This window comes from Netta rufina (genome assembly GCF_964035555.1).
Source record: "Netta rufina genome assembly, chromosome: 1".
Lineage (NCBI taxonomy): Eukaryota > Metazoa > Chordata > Aves > Anseriformes > Anatidae > Netta > Netta rufina.
In genome coordinates, this window is record NC_140123.1 from 146,894,620 (window position 1) to 146,917,540 (window position 22,921).

Sequence of the window (22,921 nt, forward strand, 5' to 3'; positions counted from 1 at the left end):
GGGGGGCCGGCGGGAAATGTAGGCGCTGCCCTTCCTCCTCCTCCTCCTCCTCCTCCTCCTCCTCCTCGTGCCCCACAGAGCCCAGCCGGTGCCGGAGCAGCCTCCCCCGGCTCCCCTCAGCCTCTCCCTGCCTCCCTCCGAGCAGCCCCGCGGCGCTGAGGCGGCGGTGCCGGCTCCGGACTACAAGTCCCGCCGTGCCCACCGGCCCCTGCCTCCGGAAGAGCCGCCGCCTCCCCGGGACTTCCTGAGGGCCGGGCTGGCGGCAGGGCTCGGTACGTTGTTACGGCTGGGTGATTTATTTATTTTTTATTCCTTTATGATCGCTGTGAGCGCACAGCGGGGAATGGCGGCGGGGCGAGGGGGGGGGGGCGGCGGTTGAACGGTCGCGCCCTGCCCGCCGCCGCCTCAGCCCCGCTCACGGTTCTGGGGGGGGAGCCCCGGGGGACCAGGACCGGGATCGGGATCGGAATCAGGATCAGAACCGGGATCGGGATCAGGATCGGGACCGGGATCGGGTCCCTCAGCGCCCCCCAGCCCGCCCCGCCGAGCAGGGACCCCCCGCTCGCCTCACGACCCCCGCCCCGGCGTCCCCTCCCCACCCTTCTTGCCCCCTCCCCGCTTGGAAAAGAGGCTTTATTTTAATAAATATTTCCTTTTTCCTGCTCTGCGGGGCGGCAGGGTGGCGTTGAGGAAGTTTGTTTTGAGCTTAAGGGGGCTTATTTTGACCTTACGTAGGGAGACTGCCAAAAGCTCAGTAAAAGCTTCCTCAGAAGAGCCCTGAGCTGAGGGCAAACAGCCTGAGCCAGCGGGCAGGGCAGCCTGACGCCCTAAACGCGGCCCTCCTCCTTTCTGAAAGGTTTGTGCTTCATTGCTTTGATTTCTGGGGCTGGTCCTGCCCTCAAATTTTTTCTTCCCCTGTGACACAAATGACTGTGGAGTCCTCAGGTCTGTGAGGGCAGCCTCCTCGCCGGCTGGCTCTTCGGCCCCAGGGAAAAGGCAGCACGAAGAAAGGAGAGAAAAGAAACCAAAATCTGTCTGTAAACGAGTGGAAAATATCATCGTGTCGCCTCTGAGAAAGCTGGCTGAGGCTGAAAAGCTCTGAGGAACGGCTATTGCAATAGCAGGGTCTGTGAAACCATACGTGGCTTTAAGGTCAGCTCCAGGACTCGGCTTTAAAAAGCTGGGTATCTTGGCCAAATAAGAGCTGTGTTTGCGTACGGTGACACGAAGCGGGTAGTAAATCTCGTGCTTCGGGCTGTAAAGTGATTACACGAGGAAGGAACTTTTTCCCCAGCCTTGCACAAGTTGCGGTGTTGTGCTTTCCTCCAGAGACCTCTGTTATCTGCCATTGTGTGGTAAGAGGGGAAGAAGAAACAGGGAAGGAAAAGCAGCTCTTGTCTGTGACCACCAGCCCGTGCAGTCTGCAGGCTGTTCCCAGGGCTGGCCTCACCATGCCACAGCTCTAGCTGCAGGTGCTGTTTTCCCCTGAGCCAAGCCACCCAATTTATGTGCTGGGTGCAGTAACTCTGTGTGCTGGTGTCTCCAAGGTGGAGTAGCTGAGTCCCTGCCCAGCTGGGTCATTTCCCCAACTGTGTGCAGAAACAAACTGTGCCAGCGCAGCTGAGGGAGTGGGATTAGCGTGGCCTGAGCCAGTACTATGAAACAGTGTGGTGTATCGTAGCCTTAATGATGGAGGTGTTTCGTATCTGGACGTTTGGGCAGATGTCACCCATGCCTTACAGGTAGGGGCACTAAATTTTGACTTGCCATGAGTTAGTGACAGACGGAGCTGCGATGTAGGGCTTGAGAATGAACGAGCAGGCTGTCCTCACAATTATTTCCCCTTTCTAGCTGTGCAAGTCCACCCTTGGGGTGCATTTTGTACTTGTTCTTTAATTCATTTGCTTCCTTCTTTTCTCCCTTCCCACCTTCTTCTATTTAAGTGAGAAGAAAAATGACCTAAGCACCATCTGACCTTTGTGGCCCAGGACAGGAGCAGGGTTGGAGCATGGCTTTGCCTGGAAGCTCACGGAGGCAGCCCACAAACAGGGGCCTGGTGTCCCACTGCACTCACCACCACATTGCTGTCTTCCTGCTCACCTTCTTCAGGTAGGCTGAGCGCCTTTCTGCAGGGAGGGAGGTTCATCTCAACAGATTTGGAGAGGTACAGAGCATAGAAAGAGAATGAGGGTCTCTGAGGCTTGAAAACAACCTCAAAAGCAAGTGACGACTGGTCTGGGAGTCCTGCAGTAGTAGAGCGAAGTGTGCTGTGCCCCTGGGGAGTCCAGCCACAAGCAGGGCTCACCTCAAAGGCGAGACAGACTGTGCCACGCAGGCAGTGGTCCATTGTGGGTGTGGGGAGGTGTGTGCTGAAAGGGAGCAGGAAGCAAATCCTGGTGCTCAGAACTCGTTTAATGCCTGATCTGACTGAAGGATCTTCTTTAAGCGCTGTTTGCAGGGGGCAGGCAGGCCTCTAGAACAGGGATTTCTCTGCTTCAGACCTGAGGGTCTCCCGGATTTGTGTTGAAAGCTCGTCTGTTACACCTACTGACCAGAGCTGGAAAAACATGCTGCTTCTCTATAGAAACTGCCTCGCTGGTATCTTTGATCCTCACAGCAATACTGCCACTGATGCTTAATCTGCCTTTGGGAGAGCACTTGTGATGGTGGTTAGCAAGACGAATGTGTTTTTTTCTCTCTTTATTATTCTGTTCTTAACTGTTGCACAGTCACCTTCTCTTTTGAAAAGAAGAGAGGAGCTCCTTTGCAGTCCAGACCCTGTGTCACACTTCCCCACTAAAATCAGTGTGTGTCCCCTGTAATTCTGGGGGTTCTGTTACTAACAACTATCTCCAAAACTGTTGGTCCTCTGCTGCTCACTGCCTGCTCAGACAGCCTGTATCTGAATTTTGAGTCTCACCCTTTCCCACTTGACCTGTGGAGATTTGGCCAAACCGTGCGTGTGTTTTTTCTGGCAGCTACTCCTTGCTCCATGCTTCCAGAAAGACATTCAGTAATGTCAAAGTCAGCATTTCGAGCCAATGGACGCCCTCCTGCCTAAACAGCACAACCCTTGAGCTCCGGCCATATGAGGTAAGGAGATGAGGGGCTGTCAGGTGCCAAAAAAAGATGGGTAACTTCCAGTGTGCTCAGATTGAGGTGCTGATGATGCCCTTTTTCTGAGAGAGACAGTTCTCTGAATGTGAGTGGGAACTTGGTCTCGGAATTGTAGCTTTCTGGATCATCGGCTGATGGTGACATCTTTCCTGGTAGTCCCCAGAGGGAAATTGCCAAGAAATTGGTGTTCCAATGGAAACGGGGACCACAAGAAAGTTTCTGTAGGAATCAGAAGGGAGGAGGTGAGGGAGGGGGAAAGAGGAGTCCTACCTCTGAAGTGTCAACAGCAATAAACAAAAGCGGTGAAAGGGGTTACAGCGCTCTTAACATCCTGCCTGGGGCTTTCTGGTGGTGGTGGGGCTGCTGCCCTGTTAAAGGGGTGCTCAGAGTAGGAGAGAAGACTCTGGGAAGTACTAGCTGCTTATCATAAACGGCATTTTTTCTTGTATCTGAAAGGTATTATTTTCCAAAACTCCGAACATCCAGTATCTGTTGTGTCTAAAATCCTAGCTTCGGGGAAAGCTGTGGGAGTTTTGGCAGCATTTGCGTGCAGGAAAGGAAGCTGTGTGCTGCTTACACCTCACAAACAGGAGCGCAGGAACTGCCCACTAGCTCGTACCTGTAGTCCTTTTCGGAGTATGCTTGTTTTTAGCAGTGGCCTGTCCCGGTGCTTTTGAGAAGTGAAAGGGAGTTCCAGGTCAGCTGCTTAAGCTTTATCTGCATTATAAGTCACCAGTTAATTGAACGTTTGGCTGAGGAGTAAATGCTGACTTGTGATTAGTGAAAACAGTAAGTTGGGCCTGGGCTTCATAGTATGGCAAAAAGGAATTCACATCTCTGGGATGCTAAAAGAAACGAGGTGATGTTTGTGTTTTGTTCCTTAACTGATATCCAAACAACTAGAATGCTTTGGAAGCTGTCATGATCTTTGTGGTATAAAGATGATCCAATTTTTTGCTGGATTTTAGATGTATGTGTCCAATTTTGACCAAAAAATGGTCAAAATGGCCCTCCTTTCCTTTTGGCATCAATTCAGGTTACCTGATTTAACAATAAAGTGCATTTTGGGAGGCTGATGGACCAGACTAACAACATGAACATGCTGTCAATTTTGAACTTTGATGCATCTTTTGAAGTACAGTTGCTCTTTATTTTTATGCTTAAAAATAGTTTGAAAATGTTTTGCAATTGCTTCATAAGTAGACCCAAGTATGTTTTTATTAGAAGGACAACTTAGGTCTATACTTCTCAGCCTTTAAAGATTTGTAAGTCCTCTGGAGGCTGTGTAATGAATTTAAGTCTAATAACAAGAGCTTTGATTCTCATATCTTTGTAAGACTCTTAATAGCTCCTGGAACTGCAGGGATAAACTGTGGTTAAAAGCTGAAAGCTAACGGTGTATGAGGAGGTATGGGTGGCTTCAAGTGGCAACAAATACTTTTCCAAGTCTTTATTAGTTCTCTTTGACACATGAGACGTAGGCAGAAGATGTGTTGATAGGCCTTACCAAAATTAAATCTCTTTAAGATGTGTAATTAGTGTTGTCTGTACAGGATGCTCTACTGGGGAGGGAGAATCAAGCAAAAGCTGATGATATTGGAGTTAGATGCATGGATTGTTTGCTTCTGTTTTTTTTGTTTGTTTGTTTTTAATGGGGGTATAATGGGGAGGGAGGAAAACTTTGTCCTGATTAACTTTATTCATTCTTCAAGTCGTCCTCAAAGCTTGCTGATTTCCAGTGATGTCACTAATCTTGGTTTAGGGACAATTGAGTCTTTTCCCTTTTTTGATCATACTGCAAATAAAACGAAACTGAGGGTAAGCACAAAAGTAACAAAATCAGTGACTGGAATTCATTGTAAATAGTTTCCAACCAGTCTATTTCTTCCCCTTGTTCCTCTCATGCTTTCTTTTTTGTTTGTGGTCTGTCATTTCTTATTGTGGTTGCTGCCACAAATATTATAAGGGAATTATTCATTTAGTGAAGACAGTAAGATAACTACAGAAGAGACATTGCACATAAAGCAGGATATGCCTTTATTGTATTATTCATTAAGATACTCATCAGTGTTTCTGTGTAAGAAGCTGTCTAGCTGGTGCATGCTTGTTAGAAGTAGGGTTTGCGTTGCCATGTCACTTGTCTCGATCCAGGTAGAACTAGCATTTCTCACATGGTTTGCTAGCTTGTCCTTTAAGAGTGAAACACAGTGGCACTGGGCATTTTCTGTAGTACATAACATAAAAATTGTTCTTGATTTGGTAAGTCATGTGGTGGAGGAATAGGAGGATGCTGGGGGCAGATGCTCTTCTGCTTTGGAGTTGCAGTTTGTGTCAAAAAATAATATAAGGAGCTGTGCTTCTACATTTTTACTTACTTGTTACAATTTTCTCTCTGTAGCTCTGGAACAGCAGCCATTTATTTCCAAATGCAGAAGAAGCAACTCTCTTCTTGGGAACATTGGACACTATCTTTTTGTTCTCCTATGCTGTGGTGAGTAAAACTAACCCCAAGTTTGGGTCAGCTTCTACTTCTTTTTAATTCTTGCAGGCCATGGATGCACATTTTGTGCCTTTACTTGATGCCTCATTTTGTTCTTAGGGTCTCTTTGTCAGTGGCATTGTTGGGGATCGCCTGAACTTACGCTGGGTTTTGTCTTTTGGCATGTGTTCATCTGCTCTGGTGGTAAGTTGGAACGTACTAGCGTGATTTAGAAACATCTCTGTCAGGATTTAAGGGCAGGGCTCTATTTTAGGAGCAAAGGCTCTATTTCTGTGTAAATCTTGCCACGAACTGTTGCTGTAGCTCAGTGGTCTCAAAGTCTCGGCGTAAAACTCTGTCCTGGCTGCACTTACTTCCTTGTGTCAAGCATAAGGCTACATGAGATGACTCAGCTCTTCCTGAAATACCTATTTATGGGTAGTGTGTCAGAAGGAAATGCCGAAGTTTGAGGCACTGGCTAGAGTCTTGATGAATAGCTTTTGTGCAAGATCAGTGTATTTGGACATTTTGCGACTGCCTGCTGTTACAACTGTTCTCCAGGCCCACGTATGCTGTCATCGAGTTTTTTGCCTCCAGATGCAGTTTCTACTCCCTTCTTTAAAGGGCATGCTAACAATACGAAGCATTCATCTGCCTGTTTTGTAACTGGCAGGAGGGCAGATGTCAAAAAAAGTGTGTCTGCCTGAAACAAAAGCATTCTTCAGGTTCAAGCCGCTGCAGATCAGCATGAATGAGTCTTATCTCGTTGTGGCTTTCTGGTTGCTGAAGTAGTGGTAAAGTGTGTGGAGTGCTTTTGATTTAGCCAGCGGCTACAAGCCCCACTCTGGCCTATTGCATTCTGCAGATGTGTGACCACAGACAAGCATCGAGCACAGCATGCCACAAAGGGTGTTTATTTGGACTGGCTTGCAGTAGGACTTGCAGTAATTTGAAATCTAGCTGTGGTATTTATGTTAATTTTTGCTGAGATAAAGAACTACTGAGGGTTTTGTGTTTGCATAGAGCCTTGTGGATTCAGATGTCAGTACAGTGACAAGTCATGAGGCTACTTTATTTTTAGTGTTGTTACTGCAAGAATTTGTCTTTCTTCTCCTCCCCGATTAGGGCTGCTATTTATAAAAATAAGTCTTTGGGAGTGGAAGTGCCGTGCTCTAGTGCGTGTATCTCACGAGTTGTTTTGGCTCCGGAGTTAGTGCTGCGATGGCTCAGCAGAGGGTGCTGTTAGCTCTGAGCCATTCCTCAAACAATACCAGGCCTAGCTCTGGCCTGGCCGCTGCGGGGGACCTTCTCCCTGAAATACGATTACTTCTTTAACGCCTCGCTCCTGGCTTCTAGCAGTAGTCTCATGTGTTTTCTTTTGTGTGTGTGGTTGTGGGTTTGTTTGGTTTTGTTTTTTAATTCCTCTCTAGGTATTCTTCTTTGGCACGCTCACAGAATGGTTGCATTTCTACAACAAGTGGTTCTACTGCTGTCTCTGGATTGTGAATGGCTTGCTGCAGTCCACTGGCTGGCCCTGCGTGGTTGCTGTCATGGGCAATTGGTTTGGAAAAGCTGGGTAAGTTGAGTTTTCTTCAGTGACTCACTTCTCTGACTCGCTGAGCACAGGCTGAGCTGAAAGTCCCAAATAAAAAAGGCACAACTCTGTTTTGTCAGCTGTTAGGTCAGAATTGAAGTTCCGTGGGATGAGACATGCCTTTCTAGTTACTATTACCTCTTTTCTTCTGGAGCCATGGAACAGTTTGGTGTGAACGCAGATGTGTGTAGTAAAGGCACAGGGTCAAGCTTGGGAACTTTCGTAGTGCAGAGTGGCTGAATTCAAATTCCCCTGCCACTGGAAGACCTGTTTCTGACCGCTTACCGCTAAGGAGACCAAATGGAAACTAACTTCTACTGTGGTTTTGAGCCTGTCACTTGGGGATATTGAGCTATAGTCATGGCTTGTAATCCTGATATTGCCAGCTTGCTGCTGCTGCAACGCTAGTGGTTCAGGATAGAACATTTCTTGCTTATTGATTTCGTATCCCCAAGTTACTCCATTGTAACTTTATAGATAAATTAAAGTTCATTCTAATGTTATATGTCTGTCTAGCTCCTGATGTCACCTCTCCCTGCATCCTCTTTTCCAAATTCTCTTCTGTTTCTTCAGGAGAGGCTTTGTGTTTGGACTCTGGAGTGCCTGTGCATCTGTAGGAAATATCCTTGGGGCATTCCTTGCCTCCTGCGTTCTCAAATACGGCTACGAGGTAGGTATTGCTGTCTGGCTTCTAGCTAGGGCTGCGTGTCTGGGTTATGCACAGACTAGTTTCTTATCTTGTCTCTGAAAGAGAATAGAAATATTTTTCTTTTTATCTGAGTGTCCAGTTTCATTTTCTGAAATTCTGTGGTAGGAAGCAGTAGGCAGAATAGAAGGAGTATTCCTTTCCTGACCCTTCGGGCTTAGGAGGAACGAACCTGAGACTTCTCTGCAAACGTGACTGGTATTTTTGAAGAGCCCTAATGCTGTAGTATACCCTCTTCTGTTTTGGGGGGCTCAAAATGCTCTTCATCCATCACAGGTTCTCACTAAACTGAATTCACTGCTGCTGAGTAGTGGTGAGGATTTGACAGACAAGGAGATGACAGACAACGTACGGTGGGGAAGAGGCCAGGCGTGCTTTACGTCGCTGTAGTGCAGCAGGCAGGCAATTGAAAACAGGGAATGTTTGTGAATGTTGCATATTGGGGCACATGACTTATAAGGACAGACAAACAGGACTGAGTTTGTCCGGGATGGAGACGAGGAGGCTTAGGGGGTACCAAGTAGTAGTCTTCCAGTGCCTATGTGAAGGCTGATGAGAAATCAGAGCCAGACTCTTTTGGGTTCCAGGGTGAGAGAGCAAAAATCATGGTACAAGGTGAATCAGGGAAGGTTTCAGCTGTGTGTTTGGAAAAATATTTGACTGTGAAGTTACTTAAGGACTGGAACAGGGGCCTGAAGTCTGGAGAATCTGCTTTTGGAGGGTTTCAAGACCTGGCTGAACCTGGTCTGAATTTGGTGTTTGATCCTGCTTTTGAGCAGTCCCTTCCAATGTAGTTAGATCTGTGGTTGTGTTGGGTGAGCTCCTTCATCACTGCTGACACCTCAGTAAACTGAAACAGCTTTTGTGGTGTGGTCTTTTAGCCTAGCTAGAACCAAGTCTTTTGAGGAGATGCAGAGGTCACTTGTTTCCAGGTTTTATGGATCTAGTCTGGGTTGTTGTAACTATTTTTACTCTCTGACAAGGTTGGGGTATAGAGGGATCCTCATTGATCAAGGAAGCACACGTGGCTGGAAGCCTTTTAAAAATAATCTTTTGTTTATTTATCTGCAGTATGCTTTCTTGGTGACTGCCTCAGTGCAGTTTGCTGGAGGAGTCATTGTCTTCTTTGGGCTCCTGACTTCACCAAAGGAAGTGGGTAAGTAGAAGAGGGCTGCAGCATTTCAGCCCCTTCATGGAAAGCAGATTTGCAGCTTTCCATGTAGTACTAAAAGTGCAGCTTGTTCTGACAGCACTAATCCTCAGGATTCTTACGAAATGGTATTCCACTTTAGGGTGTTTAATGCAGCAAATGCTCTCCTTACCAAGATCACTCTAAATGCCATTATGCATCATCCATATAGTCTGGATATTTTTAAAAGCAAGATGAAACAGCCTGGCTGTAATGCTTCCATTAGGATGTGCCTAATTCCCAGTTTTCCTTCACCTGGAAAATCAGTATTTTTAATTTTTTTTAAGAAACAGTGAGCAAACTAATAACTGGCTGTTGCAGGAAAAAAAAAACAACTGTGGCAGGCCTTAGCTCTGCAGTAGGAAAGGAAAGTGCTTTTTGTGTGCAGGTTCCCAGCAGCCAGTTAAACAGCCCTCAGGCAGGACGTGGTCCTTTTCTGAGGAGGTGGTGGCTTGTGTGTAACAGGAGAACAAAAGAACGTTCAGGCTTTGACAGGGCCATGGAGGAGGTTTCCCAGGTGCCTGCAAAGGCTGTAAAGTTGGTAGCACTAACACCACCATAAAGAGCGTGCGTACGAATGCTCAGCAGCCCAGAAAGCTCAGTGCAGTCCCTGGGCCTTCGTTCCAGCAGAGGCGTTGACAGGCAGCAGGTATCTGAGCGGCTGGTGGCACGCTCTGCCTCCACACGCAAGGGAGGTGGTAGCCAGGAGCCAGGCTGAAGGGTCCCAACAGCAAAATACGGGGGGAAATGCACTAATGTGTTGTCTTCCAAGTAATGGCCAGACATTCAGAACAGACAAAGCCGGCGCCAGGATCAGACAGAATACTTTCAAGAGCATTAGAAGATAAAGGGTAGAACCTGGCGGCGCTGCAGAACACCATCTAGAAGAGTTTCTAAGCCAGAGGATGGAGGTATGGGAGAGCGAGGGAACTGCTAGAAGTGAGAATCGCTTACAAGAAGCGGGCGTAGCTTTAGAGCGGGGAGAGGGTGAGCACTCTGCGGTCCCTTGTCCCTGTTGCATATCCCCTGTGTGTCTCAGGCCTTCCTGAGCTTGGAGCCGACGACGAAGGCGGTGTGGAGGAAGATGCCAACAGACCGTTAATGGGTGATGACGATGTGGATGATGATGAGCGCAACTACTCCATTCAAGCAGCTGACACTGACAGCCAGCCAAAGGCCATTGGCTTTTTCCAGGCTTGTTGCCTTCCAGGTGTAATACTGGTGAGGACACGGATTCTTGAGTGGGATCTGACTTTTTGTGTTGTTAAACATAATCCTGACTTTTTGTGTTGTCAGCATTTGTTGATGTGATTGTTGGCATGTTGACCGTGTGCTTTAGTTATCAATATTTGATAGAAGGGAGTCCCTGAGCAAAGGCAGTGGTTGTAGGATGCTTTCTTGGTAAGGCACTAACCCAAAAACGGGATTCTTACTGCTAGCAGAGCATCACACCAAACTGTGGCACTGATATTTGGGTGTGGTTTTTAGTTGCTTTAGAGCAGAACGCTGGCCTGGAAAGCCTTAATCGACATGATGTAACGTGACAAAGTGGGTGTTTTAAATATACGACTGGAAACAAGGCCTGGTGATGCAATTTCCCCATATCCTCATCCTGTCCCCTGTGTGAGAACTTGCACTTCTGCATCGACAGCGTTGCCCAATTTGTGGATTTGATCCAGCAGAAAAATTAATCTACCATTAAAAAATACTGTTAGTTTCCAGTGCAAGCGGGCTGTATGCCCCCTGCATAGTGGAGCCAGCATGAGAAAAAGGCCAGAAGGGCTTGTTTAGCGGTACAGTGTGAGCTGCTGGGATTTGATCGTGAAGCAGAATTACTGAATGGATGGTATTGTCAGATAACAGGTTAAGCAGCTGGTTGTTGTGATTAAGGCAATGCAAAATCTAGAAGGGATTTGGTGGATTGTCAGTGTCAAGCATGCTGAACAACCACAATTCTGTTGTTAAGACCTTGGTTGAGGGATGGCAGATGAAAATATAGCCATCTTGAGTTCTTGCCTAATACGGCTAAATGCTGTATAAGCCCTGGCTTGGTTTTGGTGGTGCTAAGAATGGGATGGCATACAAGGAACCTTCAGTTTCTAAGCAGTGGTCGAGGCTGCCTCAGTTGGTGTGGCTTTTTTTCGTTGGCCAGAGCATAAGGAGGTACTGTACAACTGGTGTTGCTGCTTCTATACTTGGGATTTTGAGGGCATCTTCTGTGTACTAACACAGCAACGTGAACACCTCTGAGGCTGTGAGTTTTATCTGATGTCAGATCAGTGACCAGGCAAGCCGGAGTGCTGTCAGATCAGTGAGTGAGAAGCCAAATGCTGAGAGAACCTCCACAGCTCTGTTGCAATCCTACAAAGATTTTATTTGACTCATTTTTCTGTAGTTGCTCTCTTCTCCTGCTGAGTGATATGGTTGGAAAAGTTTCAGTATAGACAGTTTTCCCTTGGGCCTTTAGCAATTCAGTGTTTTAATTGGTCAGACAATCTGGATGACAGTTTCTAAGCATGTTGTAATAAATATTGCTTTGTACGGCGCAAATCTTCACACCCAGAGGCAGGAGAACTCTACCATTCCTATGTATTACATATGTGATGGAGGTTAGTTTGTGTCCTCTAAAAGTGGAAAAGCAATGAAAATACAGCAAAAATGATGTATTTATTGGAAGAATTTCAGAAGAGCTGGTTTTGTGCTGTTTGATATATCAAAATATTCTGCTTTTTAAAAGTCAAGGACAACAGCATGCATATACATACATTCTCAAAAGCTGTGCCCCTAGCAGGGTATTTTTTCATTAACTCATTTAACTCTTCAAATACGGGTTCCTTAAAGTGCTCTGCCAGTGTTTATCAGGAGGCATTACCGCAATAGTGTGCCTCATCCTGCTGCGTGCTGGGCCAGCGATCCCAGAGGAGGAACTGTTGCCATGTAGGAAGGCTCTAAAGGAGATCTGCTAGCAAAGGAGCAGGCAGGGGCAGGAGGTTGTCTCAGCTGTTGTGTTTGGAGACGTGTGCTTAGCTTTGGCCAAACCTTTCACCTTGTGATCTTGTGTCCTGGAATATTTACCTGGGGGTCACGAATGAAGCTTTCTCTCTCCTGGTGCTGTAAGCAGGTGAGCCTTCTGAACAACAAAAGGCAGCAGAAGAGAAACTACTTCGTGTAACTTTGTTCAGCATGATGCACAGATGACTAAATCTCAGGCTTGTTTCATGTCATACGGTTGGCTCCCTTCTCCTTAGAAGGTGAATTAAATTTCTTGTTGTGTGGTTTTTATTTTTGAAGCCTGGTGTCAGTTCCTCTCAAAATTGCATGGGAAGCATTTTAACCCATTGCATTCAGTGAAAAGAAAATAACCTTCTTGACAGTGATTTCTGTATTCCCGGGTTCCCTTTGATGTTCAGCATTAAGCTTTCATAATGCTGCCTTCTTAAATGAAATGCAGAAGCACTTCCATCTGAAAGCTTCGTCTGGGTGTAGAGCTTGATGGGAAGAAGCAGAAACACTGCTTGTATTTCTCAAGTGCTAACTGTTTTCTGGCCCTCTCTTTGTTCCAGTATTCTTTGGCCTATGCCTGCTTGAAACTGGTGAATTACTCATTCTTCTTCTGGCTGCCCTTCTACCTCAGTAACAACTTTGGATGGAAAGAAGCAGAAGCTGACCAGCTCTCCATCTGGTATGATGTGGGAGGAATCGTAGGTGAGTGAGCAAGTGAATGACATCTTCCTGCAGCTGCCCTGCTAACATTTGGAAATGCAAGACAGCAAAAGTAGCTCAGAGCAGTCACATTCAGTGGAATCTAGCTGCTTACTGGATGTACGAAAAGGCCAGTTAGGTATGTGGCTGCTGGGCCGTTATCTAAAAGGCATAGCAAAATGTCCCCGAAAGAGTTCACATGTGATTTAAGGGACAGTGTAGCATTCTCAGACACTGCCCCCAGCAGGCATTTTTCTTTATTTGCTAGGGCTTCCTGAAAAGCGCCCCATACAAGGTGTCTCAGCTGCTTGCTACCTCCTTTCTGTCAGGTACCCTTGAGGGAGAGGTGAGGTCTGTGCTGTTGGGTTCTGTACGATACCTTTTGTCTTGTATTTTTAAGAACAGGCTCAGCACAAAACCCAATAGAGGGGCACAACTCTGTTATCTTTAGTGAAACCAAATGTAATTGCATTTGGGTCTGCTGGCTGCAAAATCCGCCCCTATTCCTCCAGCATAAAGAACGTACTGTGTATGTGATTAGGCTCTCACACTCCTGTGTTCAATTTCTCACTTTATTACCTAGTCCAGTTAGCTTTCCTAGAATAGGCATCCTTGTTTTGGTCTTTTCAGGGTCAGTTTTTCTGCCTCTGTGGCCTTTCTTTTATTATGCTTTCTCAAACATCCTAGATTTTACCAGCAGAGCGGTTCCTGTGGAGGTAGCAAAGATGCATGAAGTGATTTGTGTCACCTATCAGAGTTTGTTGCAATGAGCTCTGCACCTACCCTGAGTAGGTGAGACAGCAGGGAATGTGAGCCCCCTGTGTGCTTAATGCCTTCCCTGTGAAAAAGAACTGCCTTTTCCTGTACTTTCTATTAAAGAAAGCAGCCACAATGTTCAGCTTGCTCACGTCCAGAGTTGTGGTTGCTGTGATGGTCCTACAGGGGAAGGAAAAGGAAAGCAGGAGTACTGACTAGTTGCATGCCAAGACGAGGGGGAAGAAGTAATAAATTCCTGGGAAAGCAGCATGAGTAGTTTTCTCTGCTCTGTCTGGACCACTTAGGTGTACAGTTGTCTCTGTGTCTGGGGATTAAGGGTGGCAGGAGACTTAGATTTTCTTGACAATCCTGAAAACTACCTTCATAAGAAAGCAAGAGGCCACTGGGTTCAGTAAAATGACTTGGCTATGTTCAAGGTGTCAGCATCCTAAGCCTGATAATGATTTATTTTTTTTGTAGGTGGGACTATCCAGGGCTTGATTTCTGACGTGCTACAGAAGAGAGCCCCAGTGCTAGCAATGAGCCTGCTCTTTGCTGTAGGCTCTCTCTTTGGATACAGCCGTGAGTATGTTTTTGTTGTATAGTAATCAGAGGTTCCTTTGGTGCTTCTTAAAGAGAACCAAAGTACAGCCTGTTCGGATTGTTCTCTGGTCTTGAAGCTGCTTATGGATCAGGGTGGTGCCTTGTGGTGTATTTTACTTGGCGTGTGGCACCGCACAGAAAGAAATCTGTTATCTGGTTAATGAGGTGGAAAAGAATTTTTCTGAGCGGGAGGATTTCCCCGTGCCGGTGAGTTATAGTCCTAATCCTTCCCCAGCGTCAGTGAGATTTCTGGCATCGTCGTTGTATCAAAACCACAACTGGCAGAGCAGGAAATCGAAGGCGTGCCTCTGTAGTAAGAGGAAGGAGAATCTGGGGACAGAGCTGTGCTGAGGTACATGTGCTACAAAGAGGCAGCAGCTCTTAGGCTTCACCACTTACGCTTCTGTAAGTGGTAAAATTGAAGAGTTTCTGTCTTTTATAGAAGATACAGCTCTTGGTTATTGGTTATTGGAAGGAGTCTGCCAGGTAAACTGAGTAGGGCAGGCAGGTCTCATTTCTGTGAGACATCTCTGAAGCTCTTCTAAGGGCAGCAGTTTCGTATCTTGAGATGTATTCTCCAGTGGTACCAGAGGGCTTTAACTCACTTTGATGTCATTTCTTTCCTGTGTGTCTCCCTCTGAAGTGAGGTGGTGATACAGGACAGCTTTTATAGAGTGCTTTGAGATCCGTGGACAGAAACCATTGCCAGAGCTGGACGTGAGCTGTGAAGTGTGCCTTTTGAGAGGCATGCTGGCTTACTCATCTGGTCTCAGAGTAAGGCCAGGGAGGTGTAATCATTAAATAACAAGGGTTGGGTTTGGTGGAGTTTTGGCAGCTCTTGAGCTAACTCATTAGTGTCAAAAGTGAATTGGAAGCAAGTACAGCTTTATTGCTGAGGAAGTTTGAAGCTTGTACTGGATAGCAGAGCAGCCAGAGACCCAGCTGTCTTGTGCTCAGCTCGACACAAAGTACTGTTGAGCCAGATACAGAAGGCTTAGACATGCAATGCGGAGTTATTGCAGCGTCATCATTAAATTTCCCTTGGCCAAATTAGGAAGATTTTTTTATGCTTATATTGTGCTGTGCATAAGTGATAACAGGCTGAGAATATATGAACAGGGCTGCAACTTGTCTCTCACATAGTAACTTGACCATGTGTGGCCTGAAGTTGGGGCAGTGAGTAGGGAGTTCTGATGATGCCTGGGAGGGAGGTATTGGGGAATACAATGTCTGAGAAGCATGGAGGAACTCTGAGGGCAAAGCAATTCTTTGTGCATGGTATGGTTCCTGGAAAGGCAAGCAGAACCCTCAGATACCCAGGCATGGTTTTGTAAGGAAGAGTTTGGATATGGAGTTTTGTAGGGTTTTTTGCTTCTTGCTCAGCATTGCTTAGGCAGCTGCTGGATTACTACCTCCAAATCTAATCTCTGCAAGTTAAGTAAGAGCTTGGAAAATTCAGAATGGGTGGAAGAGGCTGATCAAGTGCTGAGGGAAGTACTTTATGGTGGGAGAGTCTGAGTCTAACTTCTTCAGAAAGAGAGAGGAAGGATCCTATTACTGTTCAAGTGGTGGTTAAAGGAGAGTCCTCTGTCTCTTGACACGAGCAAGCTCTGTGTCGTGGGAAAAGGCATAACAAGGGCTGGAACCCAGAGCCAGGCAAACCTAATCATGAAATAGGGCACAAACTTTTAATGGCAAAGGTGGCTTTTCCTACTGTAAAGTAGTGAAGTGCTGTCAGGGAACTTTTGGACCGTCCATCTCTAAATGTGTTTGCAGTAAGACTAATCTCCGTAGAAGTCTAGTCAGGTAGAAGCTACTGTTACTTTGTAGGTAAGTGGAAAGGTGATTGAAACTGGATGTGGGCATAATTGTCTCTGATCCTAAATAAATGGCATTCTTGAGTTCATGTGCTTTATTTATACTTATCTGGTCTTTTTCCTGCAGGTTCTCCCAACAGCAAACCTATCAATGCTGTGATCATGACGATTACAGGTACTGTCTCAAAGGGCACCGTCAGGCCAGTAGGAGTTATACGTGTATGGATGTGACTTGTGTATGTGCTTCGTACAGGGATCAGTAACGCCACGTGTAGGTGGTGGTCATGCATTTGTGTGCTGTCATCCCTGCTGGTTTTGCAGAAAGATTACTATCTGAAGCCCAACTTATGTTACCTTTGGAATAAAGCTGTAGAAAAACTGCCTTCCAGAGGGAGGTATAGGATATAGACTATATGGAATAATAGATTGGAACTACAGGGGTCTGCCTTGGCTCAATATAATGGAAGGCAGATTTATGCCAAAATACCTCGCAGTGACCTGGTGTCTGAGGCATGGACACGTGCTGATTGCTGCTACCTGTGGTACAGGAACCATCAACTGCAGCAGAGAAGGAGATGTATGCAAAGTCATGAGCTGCAGCTCAAATCTGAAGGTGTTTGTCAGAGCCCCAAATGCCCTGTGTACTGCGAAAGGTCACAAGCTTTCTGTGCTCCCAGACATATGATGTTGTGTTATGGAATTAAGATTAGCCCGCATGAATAGAGCCTTTCTTTCCAAACACTCCTATTTCAGAATTCTCTGTCCTGTGGAGGTTTTTTTCTTCCATCTCTCCACCAGCCCTTGGAGAATGAGGCTATAGCGTGGGGCTGTACTGCTCCAAAGTAGGGACATATTTGTATCTGCTTCGTGTTGAGGGTTGGTATACGCATGCTGTTCAAAAGTAGCGTTTTGTATTCAGTTTGGTGCATCCTGACTGCTCTTGCAGTGTGCCAAATCTAACTACCTTGTTTTTGCTGTTGAGTGAAAATGAGCTTGTTGGCAATTCCTGTGCGCGTGCTCTGGGTGTGCGCGGTGTGCCAGGACTGCGCTCTTCAGCCGGGAGGGTAAGCTTCTACCCGCAGCCAGTCTGTGAGCACTGTCCCTAGAACGAGTCCTTTTCCTGAGCTGTGCGTGGTAGAATCTGTGTTTTGAAGACGTTCTGTTGAGCATCCGTCCCCTTGCTTCTTTTTGCACCAAGGCTGTTATCTTGGCAATTTCAGGCTTTTTCATCGGAGGCCCTTCCAACATGATCAGTTCTGCAATTTCTGCTGACCTGGGGCGTCAGGACCTGGTGAGAGGCAGCAGCGAGGCTCTGGCAACGGTGACGGGAATTGTGGATGGAACGGGCAGCATTGGCGCTGCAGTGGGGCAGGTGAGGCTGCAAAGCGAAACAGAGGAGTGGGGAAGGAGCCGGGGAGTCTGTTGTGGTTAGAGAGGTTAGTGTGCTCCTCGATCCAAAGTTGTGTGGAGCGTGGCGGGTATGTATGCATTTATTTAAGAAACAACCATGGGAATGTGTTTTATGTTTCCAGTGGAAGAAATGTAACTAACAAATAAGCTAAGTATTCCTAGTGCTAACGCTACAGCAGTTTCATAAATCAAATGAGTTTGAGACATTCATATCCTGAACTGAAAAAAGCAAGACAAGGTCAGCTTCACAAAGATTTAAAATAAGATATTTTGAAATTTGTTTGGGATTTTTGCTCAAAGGTAAAAAAACCTTTGCTCACAGAAAAGTTTACCTATATAACTGACTGAAATTAGAACGCCTGTTATGGTGTTTACAAAGTGATTTAAAATTTGCGCTTATTTTTGGTTCCCCTTTTTTATTTGTGGTTGTCTCTTGCACCCTGTAAATCCAGCACCACCTGCTGCGATAGTCCTTCAAGTATGCTGCCAGGGGCCTGAAGACTAGACTGTTGCAGAAAAGGAAGCTGACAGTGTGCCCACTGGGGACGTTTTTCCTTCTCAAATACAAGCGTTAGCTATGTGGAGGAACACAGCGGTGCTTTGGGAGGGGAGGACTTAGTAGGAGGATCAGAGCCAGTTCTATTCCAGGCATCCTCTAGCGCTGGTAAAATACCAACGACTTAGGCAAGGCACACGAGCTTTGCTCTGAAGGGATTTGGATTTGTTCTTGTCATTTATTGCCTGACGAGCACGATGGTTCTGTCTCTTTCATAAGAGAGATGCCACTTAGATCTGTTAAGCGTGGAAAATTACAAGTGCCTCGTGGCCATATTACAGCGTGCTGCCACGCTCACTTTTCTTATTACATTGTCTTCAGCGTTTCTCTCTTCCCCCACACATACCATTGAAACTTCCGTCACCATAAAAACTGGGTCTGCAGTTCTGAAAAATCCCACCCGCCTCCCATCCTAACCTCGCGTTGATTTCAGCAGAGACAGCCCTGACGACATTCTGGGGGTGTGTGAATAGCAGCAAACGCACAGGGAACGTGTTGGAAATTCAGACCCTGTTTTGTGCTCGTGTACCCAGAAGAGAAGAAGGGAAGCCCTTGAACAGCAGCTGAATATAAATCTGCTAATGGGGAATACATTTTCTTTTAGAGACTGTGTAGGCTTGTAGAACCAGGATGCGGTTCGGAACGGACTGTAGTCTCAAGTGCCTTGCCTGCGCTGAAGGGTTAAGTAGTCAGTGGTTGCGCAGCTCTTGAAAATGTGTCCTGTGTAATTTATAAGCCATTCTAGAGCTTTTAGTTCTTCTGAGAGTACTTATATCCACTTACATCTCAGTGTTCTGCTCAAAAACCTTGTATTCAGCAGAGTCAATTTGTCACCCCTTGAAGCTGCAGTTCAGTTCTGGCTCTGTGCTGCTGCGAGTTACTGTAAAGCTTCAGGATGGTCCCTCTGCTTTGAGACTGTGGGCTTTGCACAGAAAGGCTGCTGCCCTGACTCATCTGTTCTGACAGGAAAAGATCAGCTGGAAGGTTCTTGTGATCAGCTCTTTATGGAGTGTTAACAGCCCACAAATTCTAGAAAACGAAAGAGTAATGTCTGAGAGTCGTGCTTGTCTTCCCAGTTTGAGTCATGTTTTTCCCTTTCTTTTTAGTATTTAGTGTCCTTGATCCAGGAGAACCTAGGATGGATGTGGGTTTTCTATTTCTTTATTCTAATGGTAAGAACCATCCTTTTTTATTATTATCCTTGTGCTAAAGTTCAATTTGCAGTAGAAGGTTTTCGTGAGAGCCTAACCGTTGTGACGTAGGCACGCAGCCTGTGCGTGTAGTATCTGCAAGCTTTGGTGCAGCTATCAGAGTGGTCTGCGGTGTGCCTTTGCCTCAGGGTGTCTAAATCAGCGGGGTTCCCCTTACATCCTTTAAAGGCACATTGCTCAACAGGAACTGAGATTTTGGCAGACATCCAAAAATGCTTGCCTAAAAATACCTGTGTGCGTTTCCCAAAGTGCATTCCACCTGGTTGGCTTCCAAGGCAGGACTTTGCTCGTCCATCTCCGGGATACGTAATTCCTAATGTTTTCTGAGAGCTGCTTGTTTGTCAGCCCCTGAAGGTTAGTGGAAGGAGTGATGAAGATCTTGACGCTAAAATTAAAGTGTCTTGGCCTGATACACCAGTGGGAGAGGGGATGGTTCAGGCCCTGATCTCCTCAGCATTGCTGGGGTGGTGAACACTGTTGGATTCACCTGTTCTTCCCTGCTGGAGGTGGCAGGAATTGTTTCAGCATCTCTGCTGACAATGGAAAAAGCCACTTTGGGACCTAGCAGGGGAGGCCGGTAGGAAGGCCTCTGGGAAGGAGAAGAGCTCAGCTTCTTCCTGAAAAGGTCATGACAGCTGAAAGCACAGGAGCTTCTGTGCAGTCTCAGACATTTCGTCTGCTGTGCCACTGTGTTGTTGCTTCTTTTAGCCTGTATCTTTCTCTGAAGGCCTTGAACGTTCATTGGAGTGCAGGATGGTTGCAGCAGGGATTGCTGTGCGCTAATTGTCCTGGTTGTGCTTCTTCCCACAGACGAGTTCAACAATCCTCTTCATTTCACCATTGATAGTGAGGGAGATCAGATTGCTTCTGCATGAGCGGCGCCTGCGGATGCTGGCTGAGTGACTTCTGCTTGCCTCTGGGAGGCCGGCTGTCTGGGCCTGACAGCTGGGACGCTGATCAGATCCCTGGGAGACTCGCTTGTTTCATCCTCCAGGTTTGGACTAACTCAAAATAGCTCTGCGAGGTGTGATGGATCCGCCTTTCCGAGCTCAATATCTAAGTACCAAATATCCGTCCTGAGACCGTCCACATCATGGAGCTGCTGATCTAAGCTAGACAATCCCCGGGGCTGGTGGATTGTCCCAGCCCACCAGGCTCTTCCCTGCCAGCAGTCGCTCTAGGGCCTGCTGCTGGGTGGTCTCACTGCTCTACCCTTTCTTATTTATTTCTGGATGTCCTGGCCAAAGGTCAGGTGTTTAAAACTGACATTGGGGAGGCTGTCTTGCAATGAATTTTGATGCTTTGTTGTGCTGGCGAAAGCACACGCTGCATTTCATGGGTAATCTATGTAGCTTTTAGAAAGGGCAAAACTATTTGGAATTTGTGCTGTCCGATTGTTTCAAAAATACTGTTGCTAAATCTCTGCAGAGATGGACCTCTGCTACCCCCAGCTAATAACTCTCATATTCCAGTAGATTTGCATGGAGAGGTTAACTCCATATTTGTTTTTAGCATTTTTTATTAATATTACTACTAATCTCTGGGAAATGAGATTTCGGTTTTTAAATATTTAAGCAGACAAACAGTGTGCAATACTTGGATAATGTTTTACTGTGATCTCTGAGAAAAAGCCTTAATAGATCCTTTGCCTCTAAAGGAACCTTGAATGGCTTTGGGGATCAGGAACGGGACACAAATACTTTCACTACCAGTTTGTTTTTTGAACTTTGATCAATACTGACCAAAATGGGATTGTCTGGTGACACTGAAGGAAGCTGGTGTCACTGATTTCATTCTCATGAGGCAACTGCTTTTATCTCCAGCAAGGGAAAAATCAGAACTGAATTACATGAATTTAAGGGACCTGGCTGCTCTCAGATGTGGGCTTCCAGACAGGGACGGAAGCTTCCTCATGGAACAGTATCATGAAGCAAGTGCTGCTGTCTCCCCCGTGTTCCTCTGCCTATGGCTGCACAGGGGACCTCAGACTCCAGGGTTTTGAAGCTGAGCTGTATCTTGAAGAGGAAAATAGATGCCAGTGAGCTCAGAAAACGTGACTGCACTTAGTATGGGAGTATTTGAGCATTTCGCAGTAATGCGGTAAGCAGGGAAGCTGGCTGACACCTCTAACATTTGTTGGTGCTGTTAATGGGATCACTGAGTAACTTCTCAGCAAATTGTTTTCTGCTTTTGCCTTGGGATGTTCTGTTATGGTGCGTGTGTGTGTGTGTGTTAGCCAGCAGAACTTCTGAGCAAGTACTCCTTCCACCTAGTCAGCGGTGCCTGGACGGGGGCAGATGAGGGCGCAAAAATTCTTGGAGCTGAAAATCTGAAACGTTTTTTAATGGGAAAATTTGCCTTTTTAAGACGTACGGTGATTTGTTTTTTAATTTATGAATGTCGATTTTTAGTCACGTGTTGATTGTAACGAGTGGAGCGTTACCAGTGCCTTACGGTCTTACTGTACGGAACGGTTGCTTGGTGATTGCTGCTTCTGCAGTGGTGGCTCTGTGCACAGCTTTGCTTCATTTTTACACTTGTTTTTTTACATTCTTTTTCCTTCTTGGTGGAGGTGATTCTTGCATTTTTTTTGCTAATCCTCAAAATTTCAGTGCTTGGGAAAACGATGGCTTTAATCTGACAGGGGACCTGAAATCCTGTTCCTGTCTCTTCTCATTCCTATCCCAATTTTGCCTGTATAATTAGAGCAGGGGACTGAGAATCTCTCATCGTGTTCTCAGAATTATGCCCCGGGGCTGCCGTTCGCATCCCAAGCTACTCATTAGCCCCCCCCCCCCCGGGCAAACAGAATCAAAACTCCCTGAAATTTGGTTCCAAAATTGATGGCGGCACCGTTTGCCCCGGCCGTGGTGTCTGCGACTCTCCGGTTTCAAATTCCAGCCTGGATGGGCTTTGTGGCCGGCCGGGCGCTAGATAAGCTGCTGATGAAAGGTGGGGTGGGAAAGGGACGTGGCCGGGGGCGGCGGGGAGGCAGGCCCCTGTAACAAATGGCTTCCTGTAAACACTTCTGTCCCCTCTGGAGAAGCGTCAGATGTGCTGCGAGCTCTGCAGGCACAGGCTGCCCAGCAGCTCGCCTCTACGGCTGCTGCTGCTCTCAGGCCCCTGTCAGTGAGCCGGGCATTCCCCTGGCTTTGGGATTTTTGTTGTTGTCGTCGTCGTCGTCCTGCGTTTTGGGTTCTGTGTATTTCCTCAAGGTGCTCAGACAGAGAACGGTTTTCAATCTGAGAATGTCCAAAATGATCTGGTAAATAAACTTAACCTGACTTGATCCGGGGTGACTCGTGTGTGTGTGTGCTTTGCGTCGCTCTTCCCAGCGTGGTTCTGCTGAGCACGCTTCTCTTCGTCCTCGTTGTAGGTGCAGCTCTGCCAGCTGCTTTTGGGTCACCTACTGCAAAAGCGGGTGCCCTGCGTGGTGCTTGCCCGTGGGGCGACCACCTCGCTGCTCCCTGACTGCCACCTCAACCCAACCCACGTGCCGTGGTTTGGCACTCTTCCTCTTCAACCCCTCCTCAATAAGAAGTTCTGTGAGATCCCCCTAACAGAGATGCTTATAACGGTGTACTCAGGGGTCCTAAATAAAGAAGCCAGAACACATTACCTGTGGGTTGGTTTTTTAATTATTTACTGCTCGGCATGTAGACGTCAGGTGTTCTGCCCTTGAAATTAAACTTGCCATGTGGCTGCTGGCGCTGCTGTGCCTTCTCTCCGGTGGCTCGTTTCGTTAAGCACAAATCCACACCCACACGTAGCTGTGTTTAAA

The 22,921-nt window shown here is 46.8% G+C and overlaps 1 protein-coding gene across 1 annotated transcript; it reads left to right on the plus strand.

The window, feature by feature from the left end:
• Positions 1-234: 234 nt before the first annotated feature.
• On the plus strand, positions 235-22,415 carry SLC37A3 (solute carrier family 37 member 3). Its single transcript, XM_084287170.1, has 15 exons — positions 235-272; positions 1,944-2,109; positions 2,979-3,093; positions 5,516-5,608; positions 5,717-5,800; positions 7,027-7,172; positions 7,764-7,860; positions 8,968-9,052; positions 10,125-10,306; positions 12,649-12,790; positions 14,024-14,125; positions 16,091-16,138; positions 17,184-17,335; positions 19,036-19,101; positions 19,951-22,415. The coding sequence occupies exons 2-15, from the start codon at positions 2,009-2,011 to the stop codon at positions 20,041-20,043; spliced, it is 1,506 nt and encodes a 501-aa protein (XP_084143296.1). The 5' UTR covers positions 235-272; positions 1,944-2,008; the 3' UTR covers positions 20,044-22,415.
• The last annotated feature ends 506 nt before the right edge of the window (positions 22,416-22,921 follow it).